Consider the following 24,206-nt stretch of genomic DNA (forward strand, 5'->3'; position numbering starts at 1 on the left):
ACGCTGTCTTGTGTTTCCTTGTGTTGGCGGCAAAGCCGTGGAAAAGTGGTTAAAATGTAAGTACTGTGTTGGAAAGTGAAGTTTAAATTTATCGCTAAACATGTACACGTTCAAAAAAGGTATTATAACAATCGTTATTATTTTAAGTCGGTTATAAAGGTAATATCTTAATGATGTCTTGTGAACAACTAATTCCATACCTACTAATATACCGACAAGTTATCGATACAGTCATATGAACATTTTGTCAAGCCCTAGCGTAAAGTAACAGTTTAGGTTTTTACACAAAATATTCTAAATTATTGACTAATATGATGAAATATTAACACACAATTGAAGAAAAACTTATAATGAACTGTTATAATTAGTTTTTTAAACTTTTTATGCTGTTAATTTGATAAAATATCGTTACGAAAATTTCGCTAGGAATATCATAATTACCTGTGAAATGAGTATTTTCCTGGGTTTTTTGGCCCTGAAATACTACAACCCGACACACAACATGACACCATCGTCACTGAATTACTTAATGTATAATTTTCTTTTTGATTCGCTTATATTTTTCACGTTAAAAAATACGGCAATATGATTTTGGCCGCCTCGGCCGCCTTGGAACTCAAAATTGGTTACGTTTTCTCCTATGTAGTCTGCCTCTTTTGCACTTATGGCTTGTTCATATACGTCATGGCTTCCCTTTCGCACACTTCATCTGTCTGTCAAGCGAAGCGACTGACATGTCTCTGGTCTTGGACGACAGCGGGGGCCGCTTGCCGCGCCGCCCGCCTCCCGCTTGCCGCGCCGCCCGCCGCCCCGCTCGCCGCGCCGCGCACCGCGTGCCTCCAGTCCGTGGCCTTATAGGTAAATTATTATAATATCTGTTTTCTCCTTATGTTTATGCGTCTATAACAAGTCAATGGAAACTCTGAGAGCATTCAAAACAAGACTGAGTCTATAGGCTGCTTTGCCAAGTTGCCACTAAGATGGAGATGAGACAAGTGCAACAATCAATATAGCAGTGGTTTTAATTGTAATATTATAACTCAAGATCGGTTATATTAGGCGTTCCAAAATTGAAGTGCTTACCTTGTACAAATTGTACAAGTTGCCTTTAGTCGCGCCTAGGCAAGCGAGAAATGTGCACGTTCTAACGACTCTAACGAGTGATACCAAAAGAGAAAGAGACTAGCTTATGTTTAACAACATAACGAGTGTGACAAAGAATGCAACGCGAAAATTAATCAAAAATATCAGATTTCTTCGTAGGTATAGAAATAAATATAGAACTATTTTTTGTGCTCCTTATGTATCTATAGTTATAATAAATTAATTCGCTACACTGGACTACAATAGAACTCTACATACCTTGCAACGATCTCATGCGATTTTAGAGAATTGTCAGCTACCTAAAGGTGGCGACTGACTTGTAACATTTGCTTGTAATGTATCGTTCACGGCGATCGTTACAAGTCAGTCGCCACCTTTGTAACACTCAAAGGGATTCGCGTAAAAACCGACAGCCGAGTGGAGCACGCGGTGCTCGCGTCGAGCGGCTCGGCTCGCTGCACTGACTGTCGTAATGCTCGGGTTGTATCGCGTTACATTACACCGAAATGTTACAAGTCAGTCGCCACCTTTACACCTCCTCTCTTCAACGAAATCAATCGATGCCGCAATGTAACAAAAATAACATTCGATTTTAGGTGAGGTTTATTTGCCGGTATATTTTCATCACCGGCCCCAAAGGTGCGAATTGACCTCTATTTCTTAAACAATAAGGTGCTAAATCAAACGCTTTACTGATTTATAACTCTTTGTTAAGCAAATGGACATTTTCTTTGTTTCAAACGCTTGTGGTAAAATTATGGTTAATAATTAACATACTTAAGTTGGCATTGTATATGCAATAAAATTAACTTTCATAAGTTACCGTGCTTATTTCAAGAAGACATGTAGAAGTAAACCTTATCATATTGTAATAAGCATTATGATTAATTAACTGTAGTCAATTGTAATTTAGAATGATACAATGTTTTGACGAAAGGAAAAATTGGAAAATTTTACCGCCTTGAGTTATCTGAGCATAAATAATGATGAGATGGAAAGATTCCCGAGATTCAAGCAAACTTCGGTGTCGATGAAAGCAATAATCGAAATGTCGCATTTTTGGAAGGGCTTCCACGGAAGACCAGCGTCCAGGTATTCAAAAGGTACCTATACACCAAGCTGAGTGGAAACCTTTTCCGTGATGTTTTAACCCGTTTTTGTGACATGCTATTGTTAATTTTTTTTTGTTCAAGCGTTCTGAATAAATTTTATTCTATCGTAATGTTTAATTAGGTGCGCCACTCATTCAAGGCGATGTTTTTTTTTACTTTCCTGACATCTAGGCTGAGCAGTGGCTAGTCAATATTGGTACGAGTAGCAACGGTTGGATACCCCCGGCCGTATCTCCGCTGCCCTTCACGGTTTGGTCATTACGACAGGTTAACGTAGAAATTACAGAAAAGGAACTGGAGGGCCTACCACGAATACCAAAAATTGGAAATTTAACTATCTATCGCTCGAATATGCAAGAGCATGGGCATATTTTTGATAATACGTTTTAAACTCTTAGACTTTTTTACTGAGCGTGCTCGTGTCGCCGCTGGTTACACGAACACGGGTACGAAGTTACACGAGGTTTTATCTTATAATATCAGTCTACGGCGGTTAAAAGGTTGACAAAGTTTTGCGTTTGTGTAATAAACCCAAAGGAGAATTGTTTCAGTTATATGATTTTAGTTTTAACTTTTAATGACATTTCGTAAGACGTAAGGTAATTTGGTGAATCAACTTTTTTTGTTTTGTTATCCTGTCCCGTTGTCCAAGGGACAACAGTGGCACAGTTTGTTTGAAGAGACGTTGTATGCCGTTCTATTAACATGCTTAGTAGGGGGCCCATTATGGACATTGGTTATAACGACCACAAAAACGCAAGTTTAATACATTTAAGTACCATAAAATCAGTTTTTCAATGAACTTTTGTCCCCTGGACAACTAATCGTAACCATGGCAACGAATAACGCTAAAAAGTTGATTCTCCCAATTATACCTATTTTTATATAATAATAATAATAAAAACATTTATTTCAGACAGAGCCCATACAATCTTGTTAGTTAATCTTAAAAACTAATTATTAATTGATGTTCTTAACTAGCATTACAATTTACGACTAAAAAGTAAAATAAACGAATATTTGGGTCACTCTATAATTGAATTCGTTTATTTTATAAAAGGATTAATCAATTGTGGCAGCATTTTAAGAGTTCATTGCCACTTTCAATATTAGCACAACATAATAGCCATGACGTAACACGTATAATTGGTCGGTTTCACTTAGATCTGTGATATGCCTACGCAAGATCCTTGCGCGCACGCACGGCCGAACTGAATCATCGTAGAACCTTGTCATAACAAGTAATGCAGTATACACATGAAGTCGGGAGGCGGATAGTGAACGTGAATATGCAATGACGCAGGAAAAAGGAAAGAAAAAGTAGGGAAAGGTTTACGTTTTGAAACGTTGGCAGGATGTATTCCGTGACGAGTGCGGACCGTTGTGTAGGATACAATGCCTGCTCCGCAAAGGCGACTTTCGTAAATTAGATATTTATTGCTGGGAAGGTAACAGCTGCTGCGTACATCCAGGTAGGTGGGCTAGTGTACTAAATGGATGCCAGAAAATGGGCACGGACGCGACAGGCTCAGGTAGTCATGTCGGAACGACCCAGGTATCAACCTAAACAACTGGCCGGAAGAAGCACTAAATCGGGAGTCGTAGAGATCAAGGGGAGCAGCCTTTGCCAAGCACCATAAAAAAGGAAAAAAATGCTAAAAACTTAATTAATAGAATCAGATGTGAGTTTGCGGAAATCCATATTAATTAAAACAAAACAAAATTAATATGATAGAATAAAGCCCTCTTTAATTGCCACGCAGGCAATGTGACAGCTGACATAAAATACCATAGATTACAACAGGGTAGTGTGTGATGCCCACTTATAGGCAGCGGTCTAGTTATGTTGCATTACGAATCTAATGTGATTTGACTTTAAGTACATATTTGTAGACTCCTAAACAATCTGCATAGTTTTATGTTCGCAATATTTTAATTGCTCCCACTTAATAGGAATTATAACTATTATGAACATTGAATAACATAATTGGTGCATAATTTTACACTCTGTTTGGTTATCTAACCGAGCTAGGTTTTCGTAAGTGAACTAGCTATTCAGGTTATCTTAGTCATTTAATGTTTTTATTTGATATAACTAGAGTCAGACAAAGATAAGTTAGCAGCGATTTTGATAGCCCAGCTTGTGCAAGTGTTAAGTAAACGTCATAATATCATACAAAGTAAATGTTTAAGTTTATGATTTCATTATATTATATTAATTAGTATTAAATTTGTAAATAGTAGGTAGTGATATCGGTTATTTATTCTCAAGTACAAAGCCTGCACCTAACAAATGTCTCTTTTTGACCCAGTGGTTGACTTGTAGAGAATGCCTTAAGGCATTAAGTCCAACATTTGTACTTAATATTTTATGTGCAATAAAGTATAAATAACTAAATAAATAAATTTCATAGAAGTTTGACTTTTAAATAACACTTGCACTGTCTGGGCTGTCAAAATCGCTGCCAACTTAACTTGGTCTGACTCTACGATATATCAAATAAGAACATTAAATGACTAAGATAACCTGAATAGCTAGGTCACTTACGAAAACCTAGCTCGGTTAGATAACCAAACAGAGTGTAAAATTATGCACCAATTATGTTATTCAATGCTCATAATAGTTATAATTCCTATTAAGTGGGAGCAATTAAAATATTGCGAAAATAAAACTATGCAGATTGTTTAGGAGTCTACAAATATGTACTTAAAGTAAAATCACATTAGATTCGTAATGCAACATAACTAGACGGCTGCATATAAGCGGGCACGCACTACCCTGTTGTAATCTATGGAATTTTATGCCAGCTGTCACATTGCCTGCGTGACATGCACGGGAATGGGGCTGATGTACATCAAGTAAAAAGTAACTTTATTAAGTTTTCAAATTACTATTGCCATATGGGTCTTATTAGAAATAAGAAAGCTTGCTTATTTACCAAAGAAAATATTAAATTTATTTTATAATGGATGTTATGTTTGAAATATTTATTTGCCTGGTTGTTAATGACATACAGAAAATTTTGCTTTTAATGTCTTTTCTGTTCTTAAAAGCGAAACATACACAGCAATACACTTAACAGATAAATTGTGACTGACATATTTATATGGCAATTTACCTTCAATCTCAACTAACCTGAACAGAGCAGAGTTATGGGAAGTGTAATTATTAATGATCATATTTTCTATTTAAACCAACACGATTATCATTCATAATTTTAAACACATACCATTGGATGTCGTGAGTCTTGTGTGTAGGAAAAGTGACAACCCTAGCGTACAAGTAAATAATCAAGATCAAGTGCGGGTAGTTCGCAAAACCCGCGCAGCAAGATGTTGATACAATTCCTCGCCAATGTGCCCATGACCACGAACGTAACGTCACGTTCGAAACGTCAGGCCATATAATAAACGTAAGTTTACGCGATTAAGCCCTGTATTAGTTTTAAAATTATGATCATATTTTCATATAATTTTGCCATTATTGATGACATGCCACACTTTATAATTGCAAACTCTATGCAGAGGTACCTTGGCCAGAATATCTCTGAACAGATTTTGGTGTAACAAAGTGTGGTTTTGCCATAAAACATATCATTGAAAAATCTGCGCTTAGCTTAGTCCAGATAATTCAATATGAGAAATAACACTCCAGCCAGTGTCCACAACTGTCAAGAACACAAAAGACTTTTGTTTTTTCTATATGACCTACAACACATACCTAGGTATGCATGTGTGCGCCACAGACAATTAGAAACTCACAAGGTGAAGTGAAGTCATTGTATGTTCGTGTTTATATGCATGTTTGCCAGGTGTATTATGTCATTCTTATGAATGTCTATTAAAGTCTGGATTCTGTGAGTCTTATTTATAAATATTTCAAGGTTTTGAGATTACCTACTTGGCAATCCTTTTTATCAATCATCATCATTAAGCGGGTCCACACAGAGCGAGCATACGCGCGAGGCAATTTCCTCACGCACAAAACGGCCAGTGTAGACGTGACTCGGTCGAGGCGGCGCATTCAAGCGAAGAAAACGCATGCGCCTCTTCGGCCGAGACTCATCTACACTGGCCACTTTGTGTGTGAGGAAATTGTCTCGCGTGTATGCTCGCTCTGTCTGGACCCATCTATTGACTTTTGGAGACCCTATAGATCTCTAAGGATAAGTTGATAAACTATATAATCTTTTAGTTCTGATACTTAGAGATATTTACAGCTCTAAATAATTTTTTTTTGTATCTGTTTGTGTTTTTTTTTAGTTGTTTTTTTTGTAAAAGTCAAATTTTTACAATATTCTCTCTAGAACAGTGGTGGGCAAAGAACGGCCTAGGGCTTTTATTCGGCGCGCTAAAGGTCCTAAAAAATACTTAGTATATGGCCCATAAAATAATAAAAATGTATTTTTGCTGCAATTCTGGCCAGACTCTGAAATTTTTACAACTTGAGGAAAGTTTGCCCACCACTGCTCTAAAATGAAATTTGTTTAATCTTACCAGTGGAATATTGTTAAGAGACAAGAGTCACAAAGGATGCCCTAATCTGTGTTACTATTATTCATTGATAACTCAAGTACTCTGATCTTTAATACATCCTTTACAAACAAATGGTAATGACTATAATAGTGTTTGTATTTCTGTGTCATTTCATTACACACTACAATACAGTGATAACGAAAAAGTTGAATTGCAGATGAATAGAAAGTAAAATGGGTTATTGTATGTGTAATATGCATCAATATACGAACTTTTACGCGGAGCGTTCGGCGTGGACAGTGAAAATAAATAATTTATTCCCAAAATACGCGGCAATGATGTCACTCGCAGTCATACCCGCGTCCTACGCCAGTTATGTCACATCCAATGAACAGGGGTCAACTGCAATTACCAACTCGACCTCTCATACAGGACTCCAATGCATTCATTATAGGTCACCGCCAAAACAATAACAATACTTTCCAAAAAGGATAGGGGACTGACAATACCACATACTTCGTCATCTATCCCGTTCTATCTAACCAAAGCCCCGTGAAGTAAACAAGGATAGAATTACGTGTCAAAACTTTACGAAACAAAAAGTAATATTTATAAGACACTTAAAACTATTTAAAAGTACTTTCAACGATTAATTAAAGGGTCAAAGGTTAGTACTTACCGTTATCACGTCAACATAAATCCAAAACAGATGTCAGGCCGATGTTACTCGGGAAAACAAGACACAAAACACTGATAAAACACCTTGTTAAAAACTAGATCACAACGTAGGCACTGGGTAACACAGCATTCACTGACACTAAAAGGACGGCACTAGCACTTTAGTTTATTTACAACGATGATTATTCCACGTTCATGCACACATACATTCCGGGACGTCTGCCGTGCTCCTACGAAATTCGGCCATTTTGCTATTGAAGAAAGAAGGCCACCTTTCGACCAATAAACAAACAGATTGCTCGTCTAGTGCTTCCATCTGACGACGTACCAAACTGACTGCGTCACACAAAAAAAAGTTTGCGCTGCGTTTAGTTATTGCAATTTTGCTATTATTGTAGGCTAGCAACACTGACAATTTGGTCTATTTGTGTGAAAAAGTTATGTTGAACGCACTTTTTTGACGTCATGAATGCGCGAATATTTGAAATTGACATTCCGTTTTTTTAGAAAAGGAAATCCAACGAAATTGTAGAAAGGCAATGTTTTAAAATCCTAATATCTACCACTCTAAAATATCTGACTGTGCAAATTTATAGTAAACCATGGCCATGAACTTTAGGATCAGTGTTATCTCTTTAGGAATTCTGCTGTTGATGGTAAATAAAAATAATCAAAGATACCTTAATAATTTTATTGCAATGATGTCTCACAGTGATTTGTACTAACATGCATGTTGAATAGTTTTATGTTTCAGGATCTGAATGTAAGCCAATTAAGGATACACTTGGCTCAATTACAAATTTAAGTGATACAGGTAAACTTTTTTTACACCCAAGATTAGCATAGTGGTTGTGATATTGAAGCACTACTTTATCTGTTTTGTAGTTATGTCTCTACATGTTTTTTTTTCTAGAACCACAAGGATACACTCAATATTTACGTAAAGCCCTGATGGATGCTAGCCACGTTTTAGACAACATGCTACAGAAGGGCAAAATGAGACTAATGGACCTACCTTTTGAAGGCTGGGTCATGTGATCAACTCGTAACATGGTTTCCTTTAGTTGAACCAAATGTAGTTATATCATATGGTCTCTTCAGTCATATATATATAGTCTTCAGTTCTATTATTGTGCCTGTGAGTTGCCATCACAGCACATTTTTTCTTATATCAGATGTAAAGTGTAGACAGCAGTCATAGTCATGATAAGAACTACAGACACTATGTTAATATTTTTATTGGCTATAAACTTTAAGAGCCCATCAACATGTTCACTAGTGCCACTGGAAAATAATTGTGATTATTTTTATTTTACGATAGATATTTAAAAAAGGGGGCCGCTACGTACTGTATTTTGTATTTAAGTACCTTCTGAATACATAAAACTAGTTTCTATGTTGCTGGATTCGTTGATCTATGAACTCAAAACAAAAACGGCCGTTTTAACTTTGGACGCCTAGGTTGAGGAATCCAGCAACGTAAAAACTATTCTGATGTATTCAAAAGGTACTTAAATATTACGTACAGTACGTAGCGGCCCTTTTTTAAATATCTATCGTTAAATTTAAATAATCACAATTATTTAGCAGTGGCGCTAGTGAGCACGTTGATGGGCTCTTAAACTTCACTGAGCTACATTTGGTTTGTGTTATAGAGCCATATTCAAATGTAATGCAATATTTTGAATAAATGCATGTCTTGGGCATGATATGTCATGTTTCAAGTAATGCATCTGAAATAAAAGTCATACTGATCACAATGGTTTTTATTTATAATTATATAAATATAACTAGTTGATTTAAATAAATGTATTTACAGATCAAATGTACAAATAGATTAAAATTATAAAAAACATTTTCCACACAAAAACTTTTTTCACTGAAAGTTCCTCAGAAGCCAATATTTAGTATGCAATGTTTTTTTTTTATTTGGGCATATTTCACATGTATAAAAATATCAGTCAGCATATATTCTCATTTGAACTTTCTTCAGCTTGTATTAGTTGCAATAATAAAACTTAACCCTTGATGCAGTCATTTTCCACATCCTGAGGCTTGCCTTCAAGAGCAAACAGCCTGCTGTTCGGGTTTGCATGCCTCTGCTTATGCTTCAACAAGCATGAATGACCCCTAAACTTGGCTTTACAAATGTCACAAGTCAGCGTCGGGTCCATATGCTGACGTCTCACATGCTCGGCCCGTCGGGATGAAGATAGAAATCTTAAATCACAGAATGAACACTTGTATGGCTTCTCACCAGTATGTATGCGAGTGTGGTAGAGAAGAGACTCTTTCGTAACAAATTTACCCCCACACATATCACAAGGAAAGTTCTTTTCCTGCGTATGCTTAACTGTATGTGCTTTCAATCTGCTTTGACAACTGAACTTCTTGTTACACCAACTGCATACATGTTGCTGCCCTGTGTTTGTATGTTCAAATTTGATGTGAACACGCAATGTGTTTTTACGGGAGTACTGTTTGTTGCAAATATCACATTTGAACAAGCCGTCTGTTGCCGATTTTCTATTGGATTGGCCACAGATCCCATATTCTATATGCTGTTTGAATGTGTCTTTATTTTTATACACTCTGCCACAACTTTGGCATACAAATCGCAGTCTATGTGAAAGTTCATGTTGTTTTAAACTGAAACGGTTTTTGTATGTTTTTCCACATTCAACACATATCACAGTCTGGTGGCAGTCTTTTAAATGCTGCTCTACTAGTTTATGTGAAGCATAGCTGCGCTCACATTTAGGGCATTTGAAAGTTTTTGGTGCATGTAACCTGAGATAGTGCTGGCGCAAGTAATCTAGTGTTTGGAAAATTTTAAGGCACTCACTGCATTTATATGACAAATGTGTACTATCCTTGTGTAGTATAAGTTCTTTTGGCAAAGTATTTTTCCTAGGTTTACTTTTATGTTTTTTATTCTTAATTACTGGTTCCGTGTCAAGTTCAAAGTAATCAAAATCATCATTCTTCACATCTTGTACATCATTTCCTATGTTAGAAACACTTTGGAACCTCTTTAAGATAGCCGATGGTGAATTAACAGGCCTCTTATAATCAAAAAACTCTCGGGTTGTTAGATCTTCATTAAATGAAATAAATAGTGACTTGCAATAAACATGTTCTATGTCATGTGGTATAGTATAATCTAGATTTATTATAGCTTTATGTAAATTTTGTGTGTTTTCTTTGCTTTTCTTGATAAATGTGTAGCAATGTAATGCTGTTATTGCACATTCTTTACACACTGTGTCAAAAGCGAGGATTCCGTTGACCTGGAAAATATAAAATAAGTATTGTAATTATTTTTTATATTGTGGTTTTCATCACACATAGTGGTGTCTATTCCAGATGATTTATTGATCCAAGGAAGAAAAAAAAAATAAAGGACAATATTACACAAATCGACCTAGTCCTACAGTAATACACGTATACTTTTATACATAGATAACATCCATAATTCAAGAACAAGTATTTGTGCTAAAGTAACAAATAGCCACCTACATGGCCCGGGATTCATATCCAGAGACTCAAGCTTAGTAGGCTGGGTCACTGCCGCTACACTAGGCAAAGTAGTCGTCAGGGTCAGGGGTGATCGTCTATTGCAGAATTTGCAGACAATTTATAGTGTAATATTGGAAAGACGTGTTTTGTAACTGACAATCTGCGAGAATAAGATGTTCTATCGGTAGGTTTGACAAGAGAAGTTATACAATAAATGATCGATTTTACACTGGGATACTTACCTCATTCCCTAAAACAAAACTTAGAACTTCCGAGAGCTCTAAGTGGTTTGTGACACTATTTGTTTTCATCACTAATTCGTCTTGTATATGGATGGCGGCGTCGTCCACTGCGTTAAAACACAAACAGCACATGCTCTCTTTTCGTAACAATGCATTAAATAGAGCATTCTTGATTTCCGTCATTATGTTATAACGAAAATAGTAAACTGCGGCCGGTAAATAAAGCTTTAGCAACCAAACGCTCACAATCAACTTTGACACTGACAGTTTATTGAAGTTAAAAAAAAAATGATTTATTGGTCCTTATTGAACATTTGATTTTTCACGGCAGTCACGTATACCCAAATTGAACTTGGTCAAAAAGTTATTAATTTTAAGCTTTTAATTAAGCTTTATTGCTCATAATATAATATGTACAAAAAGCAGACTTAAATTTTCTTCACTGGATTTACGACCAACCAATACTAACGGTTGATTACTTGATTTCTGTACATCCCCTCTGATCTTCGCCTCGGTGCAGTACATCCCCTCTCATCTCTCATCTTCGCCTCATAGTACGGTCAAATTAACTCAAATTTCACTAAAGTCAGGAACTAATTCTAAGGACTAATAAAATCACTACGGATTGTTTTGTATGGGCTAAAAATCGAACTTTATACAATCGTTACTAAATTTACCCCCCCGGAAAGGGGTGAAATCGGCTGAAAATAATGTAATGGTTATAACTAAGAAGAGAAAAAAGGTGTACTCGGTGTAATTTGGCGTACGTTTTACAACACTTATATCTAAATTCGCACGTGTTATTTATGTTAATTTAAGCTACGGAACAGGTAAAAAAAAATACAACATTAAAAAAAATCTATTTTGGCCATTGCGGGTCTGGGGAAAGTAATGTACTCGGTGCAAATTGAGTAAATAATTAGAAAAAATATCTAAATCCAATGTCAAATTCGCACCATGGTGCGACACCCGGAAAGTAGTTTTTAATGTTTTACTGTCGTTGTACTTCGGGGGAAATTTTAATACTATTGGAAATTGATGCAATCATATTCATTTGATTTTGTTTACATTCGCACTCCATAAAAAATTGGCATTTTTATACGGAACATGCAGTTTTGTAATCAAGTACCAAAAACGTAGACCAATAAATACACAGAAGCGACAAGCGCGTGATTAGTGGCAAGAGAAGGAACGCGCGTAGATGCACCGACGAAGCACGGCTCTTGAGGCACGAGTAGTGGCATGTACTGCAAAAATAGTAGGGTTTCTGAGTATGCAGACAGACAGTCAACAAATTAAATACAGGTACTCTCAATGTTTGTTAAATTCGAAAAATCGCGTTTTTCCATATACTTACGAAAACGTCAGACTACTTAGTTCACTCAATGATTGTTTAAACAATAGTTCCGTTTTAATGCCAGAAGAAAGATTTGTGCTCGTTGCCCGTCAAAAGTGTCAAACAAACTGTCTCGGAACAATCGCTGCGCGTAGGGTTTGAGATCCGGATATCCGAAATATCCGGATATCGGGTCATAAGATCCGGATATTACGGATCCGTTAAATATGGTTATTGACCTATAACCGGAACAATTTTCTAATGAAATTTATGAATAATTTCTTACCATTTTGTCATTTAAATATAGTATTTTCATATATTTAATCAATTCAAATACTAACAGCACATCAATTTTGATAGGTACATACAGGTGTCACGCAGTAACTTTATACAATGAATGCGAATGTTGCTTAATGCAAACATTAGATCATTGGATATCCTGATGACTTGGGGCTATAGGCTCAAAACAAAAGCAACCTGAAGGCCAAGGCTAGGATAGTAGAGTAGGAAGGAGAGAAAATTGGTCTGATAATCAACCACTAGAATAGCTCTTTATCATTTGTCATGAAGGGCATAGTGACAAGTGATAAAAATAGAACCATGCTGCCACCGCAGATCGAAAAGAAAATACCTACCTAAAGTAATCGGAAAGAGGAGATAGATGTTCGAATCCAAAATGCCCTAAGATGCTCAGCAGCGCTTCGCCGAGTTCTAGTGTCCAAGCTGATCAGTAGACTGTCCATGATTCAAGTCTATAAGACAATAATTAGATTTTGATGAATGACATCGGTAAGTATTACACTTGGACTCTGAATCAGAAAAAAAAGAACAAGTTCTTAGTGAAGAAGACGAAATTCTGGCGGAATATTCTGGGACCTATCAGAGATGAAGATAGAGAAGATGAAAGCGTAGGAAAAATAGGGAGCTAGAGTAGCTAGTTGCGGCACCCAATATAATTAGCGAGATTATAGCCGCACGACTTCGCAGGCTTGGTCACTTGGAGTGGACGGGAGAGAATCGGGCTGTGAAAAGATATACCGCAGGAGCGATGTAGCCCTAAAACGCCCTCGGAGTATCCATCTAGCGTGGAGTGGTGCAGAATAGAGCAGAGTGACGTTGTTCTTGTATCAAAGGCCAAGATTATTTTTGGGTCACTGATCCAGTGAAGTAAGTAAGTATTGCTTTCATAGTTAGTATTTCATGACGAATGAACACGAGGTGAGGCATTGGATGTATTTCCAACTATGCACCAGCTAATCCAGATATAAACCCTCCTTATTAAGTACGGTTTTAGAGATAACATTATGTTAGCTATTATAGTAATCAAGTAATCATTTAAAATTAGTTGGGGTGATATCATTGTATTAAAACATAGTTAAAAACGTTATTTCTATGTTATCTAAATCAGTTTATTCGGATATTTATTTTGGTGGATATTCGAATAATTAGAATATCACAATATTCTAATTGCAAACCCTACATATAACTTCCCAGTAGGGACACAAATAGGTAATGTAAATACTGCGAGGAGGATCTTGTTTAGGAAAAACCAGAGCGATCGAGTATATTCCTTCAACAGGATGCTCTCCTACAGCATATAAAAAGGGCATAACAGACCCACATTGGGACCAATTTACCTGAATAGCGACCCACAAATGCTAGATTCTTGCAACTAGGCTTGGCGAAAGAAAAATGATGGACCAGCGTACACCTCTGCAAGGAGCTATTGTCTTGCAAGTGCAAAGAACGCTGTACAGGGTGTGGGGGAGTAAAACACGGATTTAAATACACTATGCTATATACACACTAAGAATATAGCAAAGGTGAATTTTGAGAGTCTGCCTCCTATCTTATTCGATGGGGTCCAGATCCCGTACTCGTCCCAAGTTAAGAATCTGGGAGTGATTTTGGATCGTACTCTTTCTTGGGGTCCGCAACTTAATGAGGTTGGACGAAAAATTTTTGCTGCCGTGGGATCGCTTAGGCGTCTCCGCAACTTTTTACCGCTTGCCACTAAAATTGCGCTGGCGCAATCACTTCTTCTTCCTATTCTAGACTATGCTGACATATCTTATCTCGATCTTACAGAAGAGCAATTAAACAAGCTTGAACGTCTTCAAAATGTGTGCATTCGTTTCATTTTTGGGCTACGGAAATTCGACCATGTCTCCAGCTTTCGGTCACAGCTCAAGTGGTTACCGATACGTTTTCGACGTAATACGCATATCCTTTCTCTTCTCTACAGTACCTTATTTATTCCTAATACTCCTGGTTACCTTAAAAAGCGGTTTAGTTTTCTTTCGTCTGTTAGGTGTTCTCAAAATCTTCTTCTTGCTCCCCCTCGGTCATCTAGTAAGTTCTACATCAAATCCTTCACTTTCCACTCTGTAAGAATGTGGAATGCTTTGCCCATTGATATAAAACGAGCTCAATCCTTAACCATTTTTAAAAAACGTCTTAAAGAGCATTATTTATCACTTTCTTAGTCTTGGTCATTTTATTCATGTAATTAAATTCTCCTTTATTTTCTCTACCTGGTTGTTACTTCACTCCCTAGAATGCTTAATATTTATTTATGTAGGTTTATGTAGTGTATTATTGTAATTTAAATAATTTGTGTAGTTTATGTAGTGTATGTTTTATTGTTTGTAGTTTATAATTTAAAATTAACATATTATAAGTATACTTGTTTTATTGTTGTTTTGCACTGCCCAATAGCCTATTTCTTGCCACCGGTTCGCTATCTGAAGGTTGTCTGGAAGAGATCGCTTTATAGCGATAAGTCCGCCTGTTGTTACCTACTAATTTAAGTCCTGTCTTTGTTTGTAATATGAGTATTTCTTTAGTAGTGCACAATAAAGAATTTTATTATTATTATTATTATTATTTGGGTTCTTAGTTTTTCTCGGTATTCCACGGAATACCGGTGTAATGAAATGCACGGGCCGAAGCCAAGTGCATTTCATAATAAAATTAATCACTACATAAAAATTGACCGTTTTCAGCTCGGTTGTAGCTTGGTCCTGGTGGCGGTAAGGTAACTGAAGAAAGTTGGTTACTTATATTAGGAAGTTGCAAATCATTCTGAAGAAACTTTCTGACTATGCGGCATGTGTTTAAAATAACTGCTTTTTGCATAAGTAAATATGAAGATGGTGATAGCGATAGGGTTTTTATTGAGGTGTGTAGTTGTTTTGGGATTATTATTATGCTTTGCGCATGCGAAGGTATGCACCAAGTCTCAATATATTTATATAAAACATTAAAGAATTTTAATATTGATATGCGTCACTATAAGATGCTGTTAATTATTACGTAACAACTTAATGCTTCGAGTACGGAGATTCCAGACACAATTGATTTTCAATTGTTATGGACCACGATCGTGGTCTTAGAGACTGGACGTATTAAGACAGAAAGTCGCTTAAGTAGAGACTGAATAAATTAATAACCGACTTGGTATTACATGGATCTCACAACTTTTTACCGCAGAACAACTGAGTTGCGAGACTTGGTTTTTTTGACAAGTATTGTTTTTGATGGGATTTAATTTTGCTTTTTATGACACCCCACACAAGCTTACATGTGATATACTTGCTGTGGTATACGCAATATTCTGAACACGGCACCGGCCATTTTGATGACGTCATAACTGGTGACTTAACCACGTTAGAAACTGTCTCCCGATGGTTTTTTAGTCAGAATAACATGCTTAACAACATACTAAAATATGATGCTGGTTTCATAGGCACCTTTTGGGCCCTATATGACCATAAGGGAAGCGACTTCATACCTACTCGTATAACATTTTTTTATACAATCAAACACATTTGAATAAGTAGTCGATAAAGCAGTCAAACACCGATAGATTATTAATATGTTGTAACATGACATCACTATTTTTGATCTCACATAGACAATTTACGCACAAACTTGCATTTCATTTTTGGTCGCACTTTTGAAGTTTGACAGTCGTTCTTGATATCCTATTTCTATGTATCCGGATCCGAAAAATTGTCGGATATTGCAAGCCCTAGCTGCGCGCTGCGCTATCTCCCCGCCCCGCGCGCCCCGCGCCACGTGCTGCCAACCACCTTCGCTTGCAGTTCGTTGCGATTAATTCTATTTACTTTTTGACAAACTTCCGGTGAAAAAAATCTATTTTTTATTTAGTGCAAATGTAGTGTCTTTAGATAAGTACCGTTTTTAAAATTTTCACGTCTCTCTTAATTTCCCCCGAAGCACAATGTACAAAATAATTAAAAATACATGTTCCATAATTTGCCCAGGCGTGCAAAGTTAACTGAATGTTTATAATGCTTTAAAAAGCTTAACTTGAGATTGCACCAACCGACTGACTTATCCTCGAGCCGCAATCGAGAAAAAAATTTTTTTAGGGTATCATACATTGCACATCTTTTTAATTAAGATATACTATGCACCAAGGTGTTCTCTATACACTACTTAGCTTGAACCTAATAGCTTTTAATTTACTCCAAAATTACGGCACTTTATAGTTTATACCTAAAATTTAACGGTCTTCCGTACATAATAGGAACGGTGCAACTCGGGGGAATCAATCTAGTTGCGCCATCTAACAAATCCAAAAAAAGCACGACTACACGACTTACTTCCATACTTTTTCTTAACTTGACTATACTACTCAGTGCACAGCACAGAAAACCGCCTATGTATTTTTAATTTTTTTTTTTGCTATGCACTGCAAGTGTTATTTTTCATATCATAATTAATAGATTTTGTTTCTTTTTGTACCATAAAGTGTTTTACGACTACTATGACTCCTACATAATTAATAGAACATTACGGCTGCCTTTCCGGAAAAATACATTTATTAACTCAAATAATACAAAATTATCCTTAAAATACAAATTTGTACATGGGGGTATTATAACATACATAACAACACTAGCTAACAGTAATAAGGTTTTGATAATAATTATTGAAAAAAAAAATCTCACCATATTAAGCATAACTTTAAGGACCCGGTAACGATTTTAGAGCAAAAAATGCAAGACTGATAGATTTAGTCGTTGAAATTGTACACCTAAATAACAAGTATTCGTTTCTATTAACACGTCTCCTCATATTGCTTTTTAATAATGAGGTCGCAAGCGTGCATTCCGGTAATATGTGACAATTTTTAAAATATCTTCAAAACAGTTTCAGCAAATGTTGTAGATTGTTTAAGTATCAAAATTACCTGGAAATTTAGTCGATTTTCAGAGAAATTGTCATTTGTTTTGAAGTAACTTCTGGAGAAAATTGATTTCATCTAACTTTCATTTACACTAGTTCAAATTTAAAATAAAAAAACTACAAAAATGTAATACAAAACTACCATTTTAAGCAGTCCAAACTTTACGAAATTTTCAAATAAGATAGTTCGTCAGAAAAGAAAGATAACAAGACATGCTAATAGAAACCAGTACTTGTTATTTCTAATAGTTAGAAAAGGTGTACCTACAATTTCATTGACAAAATCTATCAATTTGATATTTTTGCGACTAAAATTGATAATGGTCTCTTAATAATTGTAGCCTAAAAATTTAAACCATGCTATTTTAAACAATCCTTGGTCCTATTATCAGGTTATATTAGTTTTCAATGTCCATCCTAACTACAACCCTCCTTGTCCTCATAGACGGTGTAGGCTGTTTTGGTTCTTTGATTCCTACAGGCCTTAGAGCCTTAGGCACATAAAGCTTGCTAGCGGGATTAAAGTGCCTTCGCTCATGTTTACGCTTACCGGCACCAGATTTAAATATCATGGGACAGAGTCTGCATGGAAGTGATGGTTCTAAGTGCTTTCTTCTCATATGTTCAATTCGTCTTGAAGCAGAGATGAAGCTTTCATCACAGTATTCACAAGGATATGGTCTTTCCCCAGTGTGCAAGCGAGTATGGTTCACCAAAGCTGGATGTGTAACAAACTTCTCATTGCAAAGACGACATTGGAACCTCCGTTCTCTAGTATGCTTAACTATATGGCCTTTTAGACTGCTTAGTGCTTCAAATCTCTTATTACACCATGAGCAAGTGTGTACAGCATCGGCACTTCCAAACCCGTGAAGAGTAATCATATGTGAGCGTACAGCATTCTTCGTAACAAATTTATTTTCACAAATATCGCAAATAAACTTTCCTATACTTACTGGTTTTCCTGTTCTGCGTCCTCGCTCACAAACTCCGTTGTAAATGTGATCTTTCATGGTTTTATAGGTTTTGTATACTCTGTGACAATTTTGACAGATATACTTAGATGAGACATTATGCGAGAGTTCATGTTTTTTCAAACTCGCTATGTTAGTAAAGGTTTTTCCACATTCAAAACAGATGGCATCCATATGGGAAAGACTTAGATGGTATTCTAGCAACTTGCTAGTAGCAAACTTATGATCACATTTTGGGCACTGTAATTTCCTTGCTGCATGAACCCTCATGTAATGCAATCGTAGCATGGTGATACTTTCAAATGTCTTCTCACAACCATTACATATTACCATCTTATTTGTACTATTTTCATGCAGCATCACACTGTCAGACAAAATGTCATTACCTCTATAACCCCTTTTAGTTTTATTTCTTTTTTCTGGAGATATACACCAGTCACTATCAAAATCGTTATCAAAATCATCAACAGTTGGAACAATCCAGGTTTTCAATACTTTTTTTTCAGATCTCTCTACGTAATATTTACCATTACATACATCAGAGGAAACATATTTAAATCTCACCAAAGCTTTAGGAAGTGAAGTAACTGGCTTTCCATAATCGTAGTAAACCTGTGCTGCAAGACTTGAGTCTAAAGAAAGAAATATGGTCTTGCATGATTCTAGATGGCTTGTCGAGTTTTGCAAAGAAATATCTAGATTTTCAATGGCTTGATGTAAGGTTTCAGTGTTTTCTTTGCATCTTTTGATGAACATGTAGCTTTGTATGGCTGATGCGACGCAATCATCGCATAGGGCTTCGAAAACTAAATTTTTCATCACCTGTAATATAATGGGCTCAATTATCTATAAAATGACAACGCTGGTCATAAAACTGCGATTTCTGGTCATTGATTGCTTAAGTAACATGAAACGTTCTTCAGAAATCGACATTCACGTTATTGGGATCAGTAATACTCAATCTTCGACTTTACCGCCAATTAAGTTTGATTTCATTTGAAAACCTATTTAATGTTACCTAAGCTTTAAGTTACCAAGATCAACTGTGACTTAATAAGGATATTTACATCACATCCTAGAATATAATTCAGCACTTCAGCAAGCTTTACGTTGCCAGAATCATTCACCATCGCGTCGTCGTCTAAATAAACATGTTCAGATCCAACTGCGCCAAAACACAGACAGCACAAGCTTTCCTTCCGTGATAATGAATGTAATATGGCTTGTTTTAGCGCTGTCATGGTTGTGATATCAAATAATTGTTGATTATTTAATTTGTTTATAGCAAAAAATACGACGCTAACAACCATCAACATAACCTAACGCAGTTTGACAGTGACGCAACAATTTGACAATTAAGACTTTTAAAATGGATAAATTAAGGCTGAATACCATTCTGCCTTGACTTTCGTAAATCGGAACGTTTTATACCTGGATCTATATTATTATACACATATACACACATAATTTAGCAATTTTCTTTATTCGTATTGCTAGATAATGCTCTGGATACTGATTTTGCTTGGTGAGAATCAGGAAATCAATGTTCTTATAGTATTGTTTCCACTTTTTATATAGAAAACGAGTAGGTACCAAAAGCCCACCTTACTTCTAGCTCTTGTAATGCTAAATACACTTCGTGGTTTGTTACAACGTATCGTCACTTTCGTTGAATTTGTTAAGGGAAAAAAATGCTAAGGACACAACCATCCGCGATTTTGAGTTATGACACATTTAATTTACGTCTGTGTCCATTTTTAATTTAGTTATGTTGAGGCCTTTACAGAGTCGTCATGCGATTTACATTACAGTGCGATACATGTAGTTACAGCCGGCAATTATTTAAAATCACATGCCATTTGTTGCAAGGTCTGTTCGATCGAGTGGAAGGTGGTTGGCCGACCGTTCGTTAAGAACCATAGATGGTAGGATCAACTAGATGTGCTATACGAACATACGCAATACCCCAAATTAAAAATACGTTTTAACATTCCTGACAACATACCAAAAACAACCTACGTAATTTGATCGGGTTATTTGTTGTCCACCATTACGGTGGCTCAGACCTCTAAGACCCGAAGGAGTTGACGGTACCGGTTCCACGTCGAACAAGGCTCGCATGTGGTTGGAAGCTAAACGTTTAGGATTGTTATAACGTTCACAAAGCATCTGCCACGCGAGCGTGTATCCTTCCTCGGAGAAATCGAGCGAATTACCTCGAGTGCACCGTCTCGTAAACAACTGCGTAGGTATTTATATTTTACGATCGGTGCCAAGCTAGCTTGATTGACTAGAGCATCAAATGTGTCTCGAAACTGCAGCCACTGCGTTAGGTCTCCATCAAAGCTAGGGAGGCTAATTTCGGGATATTATATCGACTCAATGAGGGGTAGCTGCTGCGGGGCTTGCGGACTATGGTCATTTGGTGTTGATTCGGTATTAACTTTCGCCAGCAGCTTGCCCTTAGCGCTAAGTCGGTAAAATGTGTACTCGAAAGACTCACGTTCGGCCTCTTGGGCCTCGATGCTTGGGCTCTAGAATTTCATGTTACTTATACTTATTGTAGAGTCTATTCAGAAAAAGAAGAGTCACGGAATGTATTGGGCCCCATACATTCCACGACTCTTCTGTTTCCGCACAAATTCTACCTCTATGCTATGAATAAAGCGAAGAATAGCTGACCGGACCAAGGTCGCGGTCCGGTGCGCCCGTCGTGTAATTAAAACAAAAACTTAGTGTAACATTTTATTAGAGATAACTTAGAACAAGCAGTTATATAAATAAAGAAATGATACAACACATGTAGCATAATAACCAGGGAACAATTAACGACCATTTAGGCCCTAATGCCCCTTTATAAGTAAACTCCTATGAGTCCTTTGATATCTGAGGTTTTGACGCAAACGGTATCACATTTTCGGTTACAATAAATGCTTTATTGACCACCGACACGACGACCTTTTGCTTGAAACCGACACAATTATTGCGAAAAATGAGGAATTGTCTCATTCTCACTTCATTGAAAAGGTATAATCACAAAGGTTCTGATTTAATAAATTAGGACTTTAATGTCATGACAGTAAGAGATAGTTTGACCTTTGTGAAATTAATCAATAATATGGCTGAAAATGTAAAAAAAAATACTTAGTATGGGGTGCCTTTGGTATCCAATTTCTTGGTCCAATGTGCATTGCATCTTACTCTCCCATTAAGCAAAATGTGAGACGCAACTATACATTGGACCAAGAAATTGGACAGGTAGAATACTACCCTTAGATATGTACAGTCACTATTTTTATTTCATAATATTTGTATCCAGATATTTATGAACACTTTGTTCGCTCGTTATATCTGAGGCCATAACGCCAATATCGAAAAATCTAAATAGTTAGCTGCCTCTGTCACTCGAATATACAATAGCCATAGAGGCAGCGATTTTCGATGTTGGCGTTATGCCCTCTGATCACAACTATACTGTACTCTTTGTGTGATAAACTCATATTTATTAAATTGTATATATAATCAACAACGAAGGAGATGTTTAGAGCTACACTAGCGTCTTGCGAGCGTGGCCGTCTAGTCACCTCTGTTTGCTGCTCGACGCAACGTTGGCCCAACTGCGCAGGGACGCCATTTTCCATAGCGCTGACTAGACGCCGACGCTCAAAAGACGCTAGCGTGGGGTGAATGACACTTTGGGCCACTTGAACCTTCCCACTTACCGGTTTAACCGGTTAAACCTGGAATTACCATAGTTCCCAGTACAATTTGACACTGGGTTAACGGTTTAACCGGTTAACCCCGGTTAACTGGTTAAACCTGGAATTACCACAGTTCCCAGTACAATTTGACACTGGGTTAACGGTTTAACCGGTCAACCCCGGGTAGGATGCTGCAAGTGGCGCTTAGTAACGCAGATCATTAAATGGTAAAAATATACAATCAACAGGATGAGATTTAGCAGTAAACAGTCCCTATTATTAGTGACTTTCCTATACAAACTTAATGCCTCGACCACAGACAATATAACATAATAGACGTGCTAAGTCAAAATTGTCATGCCTTTGCTATAATCACTGAAATAAATATGTGACCGCGGCCGACAAAACGTCTCACTTTGTCGCTTGCCATAGCTGAGTGTTTCTTTAAAAATGCCACTTTCATTTATTTTCAATTTTTTCATAAATTTTTCTACTAACAAACACGAGCTGTTTCGATCCTAATGACATAAAAAAATGTCCCAGAGATTTCTTCCTATTGTGTTACCATTTCCCCATTAAATGGCGATAACAAAAAGGAAAGTTTGAAAAAAGTATAGAAATTTTGAGACACTTTTTCTCCTATAAGGATGAAAAACGCTCGCGATCCTGACTAGAAATAACACAACAGGGGCAAAAAAGGTCACATTAAAAAAAGGTGGCAAAAAAGGAACGCTATTGCGACGGACCGATTTTCGAGTTTGCACGTCTATTATTGCATGTCTGTCTACTAAACGCAGCCCTGGTGTACTACAATATACATTATATTACATCTATTTCTCCTTGTTCAGAGCCTCTATGAACTCCTCTAGTCTCTCTTGGACTTGCCGGACGCGTTCTGTAAAGGATTTAAAAGTTAATAATTTTGCCAGTAGATTTTATGAAATAGGGGATGGATTGGCATGCCAAATTGTTACAAAATGACTTGTTAGTACAGTCAGCTGCAGAGATAACTGACCCCTCTCACATAGATGGTAGAATCGTATAGATGTGCTATACGCGTGCGTCCTTGAGGGACAGAGCATTCGCCATGCGACAAAATTAAAAACACGTTTTGACATTCCTGACAACAACCTATGTAATTTGGTCGGGTTATTTGTTACCTATCATAAACCATACTAAACGACAATAACGCTATCTCTGTTACTCCAACTGAAAGATAAATAAGACTATCCCATTCTGTCAGTCCCTCCACCACTCATGCGCAATCCATACTCAATACTAGATTCATGCCCCCACTGCATATAAACTTGTCAACAATCTCTGCAGATGTACACACAATACAAACTTGTCTGTGCTTGACAGATGGTTTACCTGTAGGGCTAAGATGGTCGGCTCTTTATCATTTGTCACCATGCCTGTCACGTTCTAACAAGTATGTAAGTGCGAAAGTGACAGGAATAGTGACAAACGATAAAAATGGAACCATGCTTGACCACCTGATCTGCTTTGTTTTAATAATTACACTGTCATTATAAAAAGGAATTCAATTGCAAGCGTCAAGCCCAAACTAACTATTAAATATCTGTATAGTTTGTATAAATGTTCTACATTAAATAAAAAATAAAAAATGCTCGAACAGATGGCGGTATACTTTTGGCCTATACTCGAGTAGATGGCGACACCGTTTGATATTTAACACATTAGTGAAAGAGCATGGGTCAAATAGCCTATGTCATTAGGCAGGTCCACACAGAGCGAGCACACACGCGAGGCAATTTCCTCACACACAAACCGGCCAGTGTAGACGTGCCTCGCCCGAGGCGGCGCGCGCGTTTTCCTCGCCTGAG

General features: G+C 36.8%; 3 protein-coding genes and 1 long non-coding RNA gene across 8 annotated transcripts in view; 1 reads left to right on the forward strand and 3 right to left on the reverse strand.

Annotated features, from left to right (window-relative positions):
- Positions 1-7,548, reverse strand: part of LOC133530850 (rho guanine nucleotide exchange factor 11) — a 314,198-nt gene extending 306,650 nt beyond the window's left edge. For both annotated transcript variants that reach the window (XM_061868906.1, XM_061868905.1), the window contains exon 1: positions 7,372-7,548. The gene's annotated coding sequence lies outside the window, so the exon portion shown is untranslated. The remainder of the gene's footprint in view (positions 1-7,371) is intronic.
- Positions 7,549-7,721: 173 nt separating this feature from the next.
- On the forward strand, positions 7,722-9,130 carry LOC133530853 (uncharacterized). Its single transcript, XR_009801385.1, has 3 exons — positions 7,722-8,026; positions 8,112-8,184; positions 8,284-9,130. It is a non-coding gene; the product is annotated as an uncharacterized LOC133530853 (long non-coding RNA).
- Positions 9,122-20,082, reverse strand: LOC133530851 (zinc finger protein 665-like). 2 transcript variants are annotated; one of them, XM_061868907.1, is made up of 3 exons: positions 19,726-20,082; positions 18,641-19,480; positions 9,122-10,660 (listed from the first exon to the last, which is right to left on the reverse strand). In XM_061868907.1, exons 1-3 carry the CDS (start codon positions 19,972-19,974, stop codon positions 9,389-9,391), a joined length of 2,361 nt encoding a protein of 786 aa, XP_061724891.1. In that variant the 5' UTR covers positions 19,975-20,082; the 3' UTR covers positions 9,122-9,388. The 2 variants fall into 2 exon arrangements, with proteins under 2 accessions (XP_061724891.1, XP_061724892.1); XM_061868908.1 differs by lacking the exons at positions 18,641-19,480; positions 19,726-20,082 and adding an exon at positions 11,132-11,662.
- A 1,308-nt stretch (positions 20,083-21,390) lies between these two features.
- The window catches only part of LOC133531224 (dynamin-like 120 kDa protein, mitochondrial), a 38,168-nt gene continuing 35,352 nt past the window's right edge, over positions 21,391-24,206 (reverse strand). For 2 of the 3 annotated variants that reach the window (XM_061869370.1, XM_061869369.1), the window contains exon 22: positions 21,391-23,254. In XM_061869370.1, coding sequence (XP_061725354.1) covers positions 23,190-23,254 — 65 coding nt within the window. In that variant the 3' untranslated portion in view covers positions 21,391-23,189. The remainder of the gene's footprint in view (positions 23,255-24,206) is intronic. The other variant, XR_009801505.1, reaches the window with a different exon arrangement.

Source organism: Cydia pomonella, chromosome 24 (assembly GCF_033807575.1).
Source record: "Cydia pomonella isolate Wapato2018A chromosome 24, ilCydPomo1, whole genome shotgun sequence".
Lineage (NCBI taxonomy): Eukaryota > Metazoa > Arthropoda > Insecta > Lepidoptera > Tortricidae > Cydia > Cydia pomonella.

What these genes read in the sequence shown, in the direction of transcription:
- LOC133530851 (XM_061868907.1), bottom strand. Translation starts at nt 19,974, where the DNA reads ATGTTGATGGTTGTTAGCGTCGTATTTTTTGCTATAAACAAATTAAAT. An exon ending in ATTATATTCTAGGATGTGAT is followed by an intron (nt 19,481 to 19,725) that starts GTAAATATCCTT and finishes ATTATATTACAG; the next exon opens with GTGATGAAAAATTTAGTTTT. An exon ending in GACGCAGAACAGGAAAACCA is followed by an intron (nt 10,661 to 18,640) that starts GTAAGTATAGGA and finishes TATATTTTCCAG; the next exon opens with GTCAACGGAATCCTCGCTTT.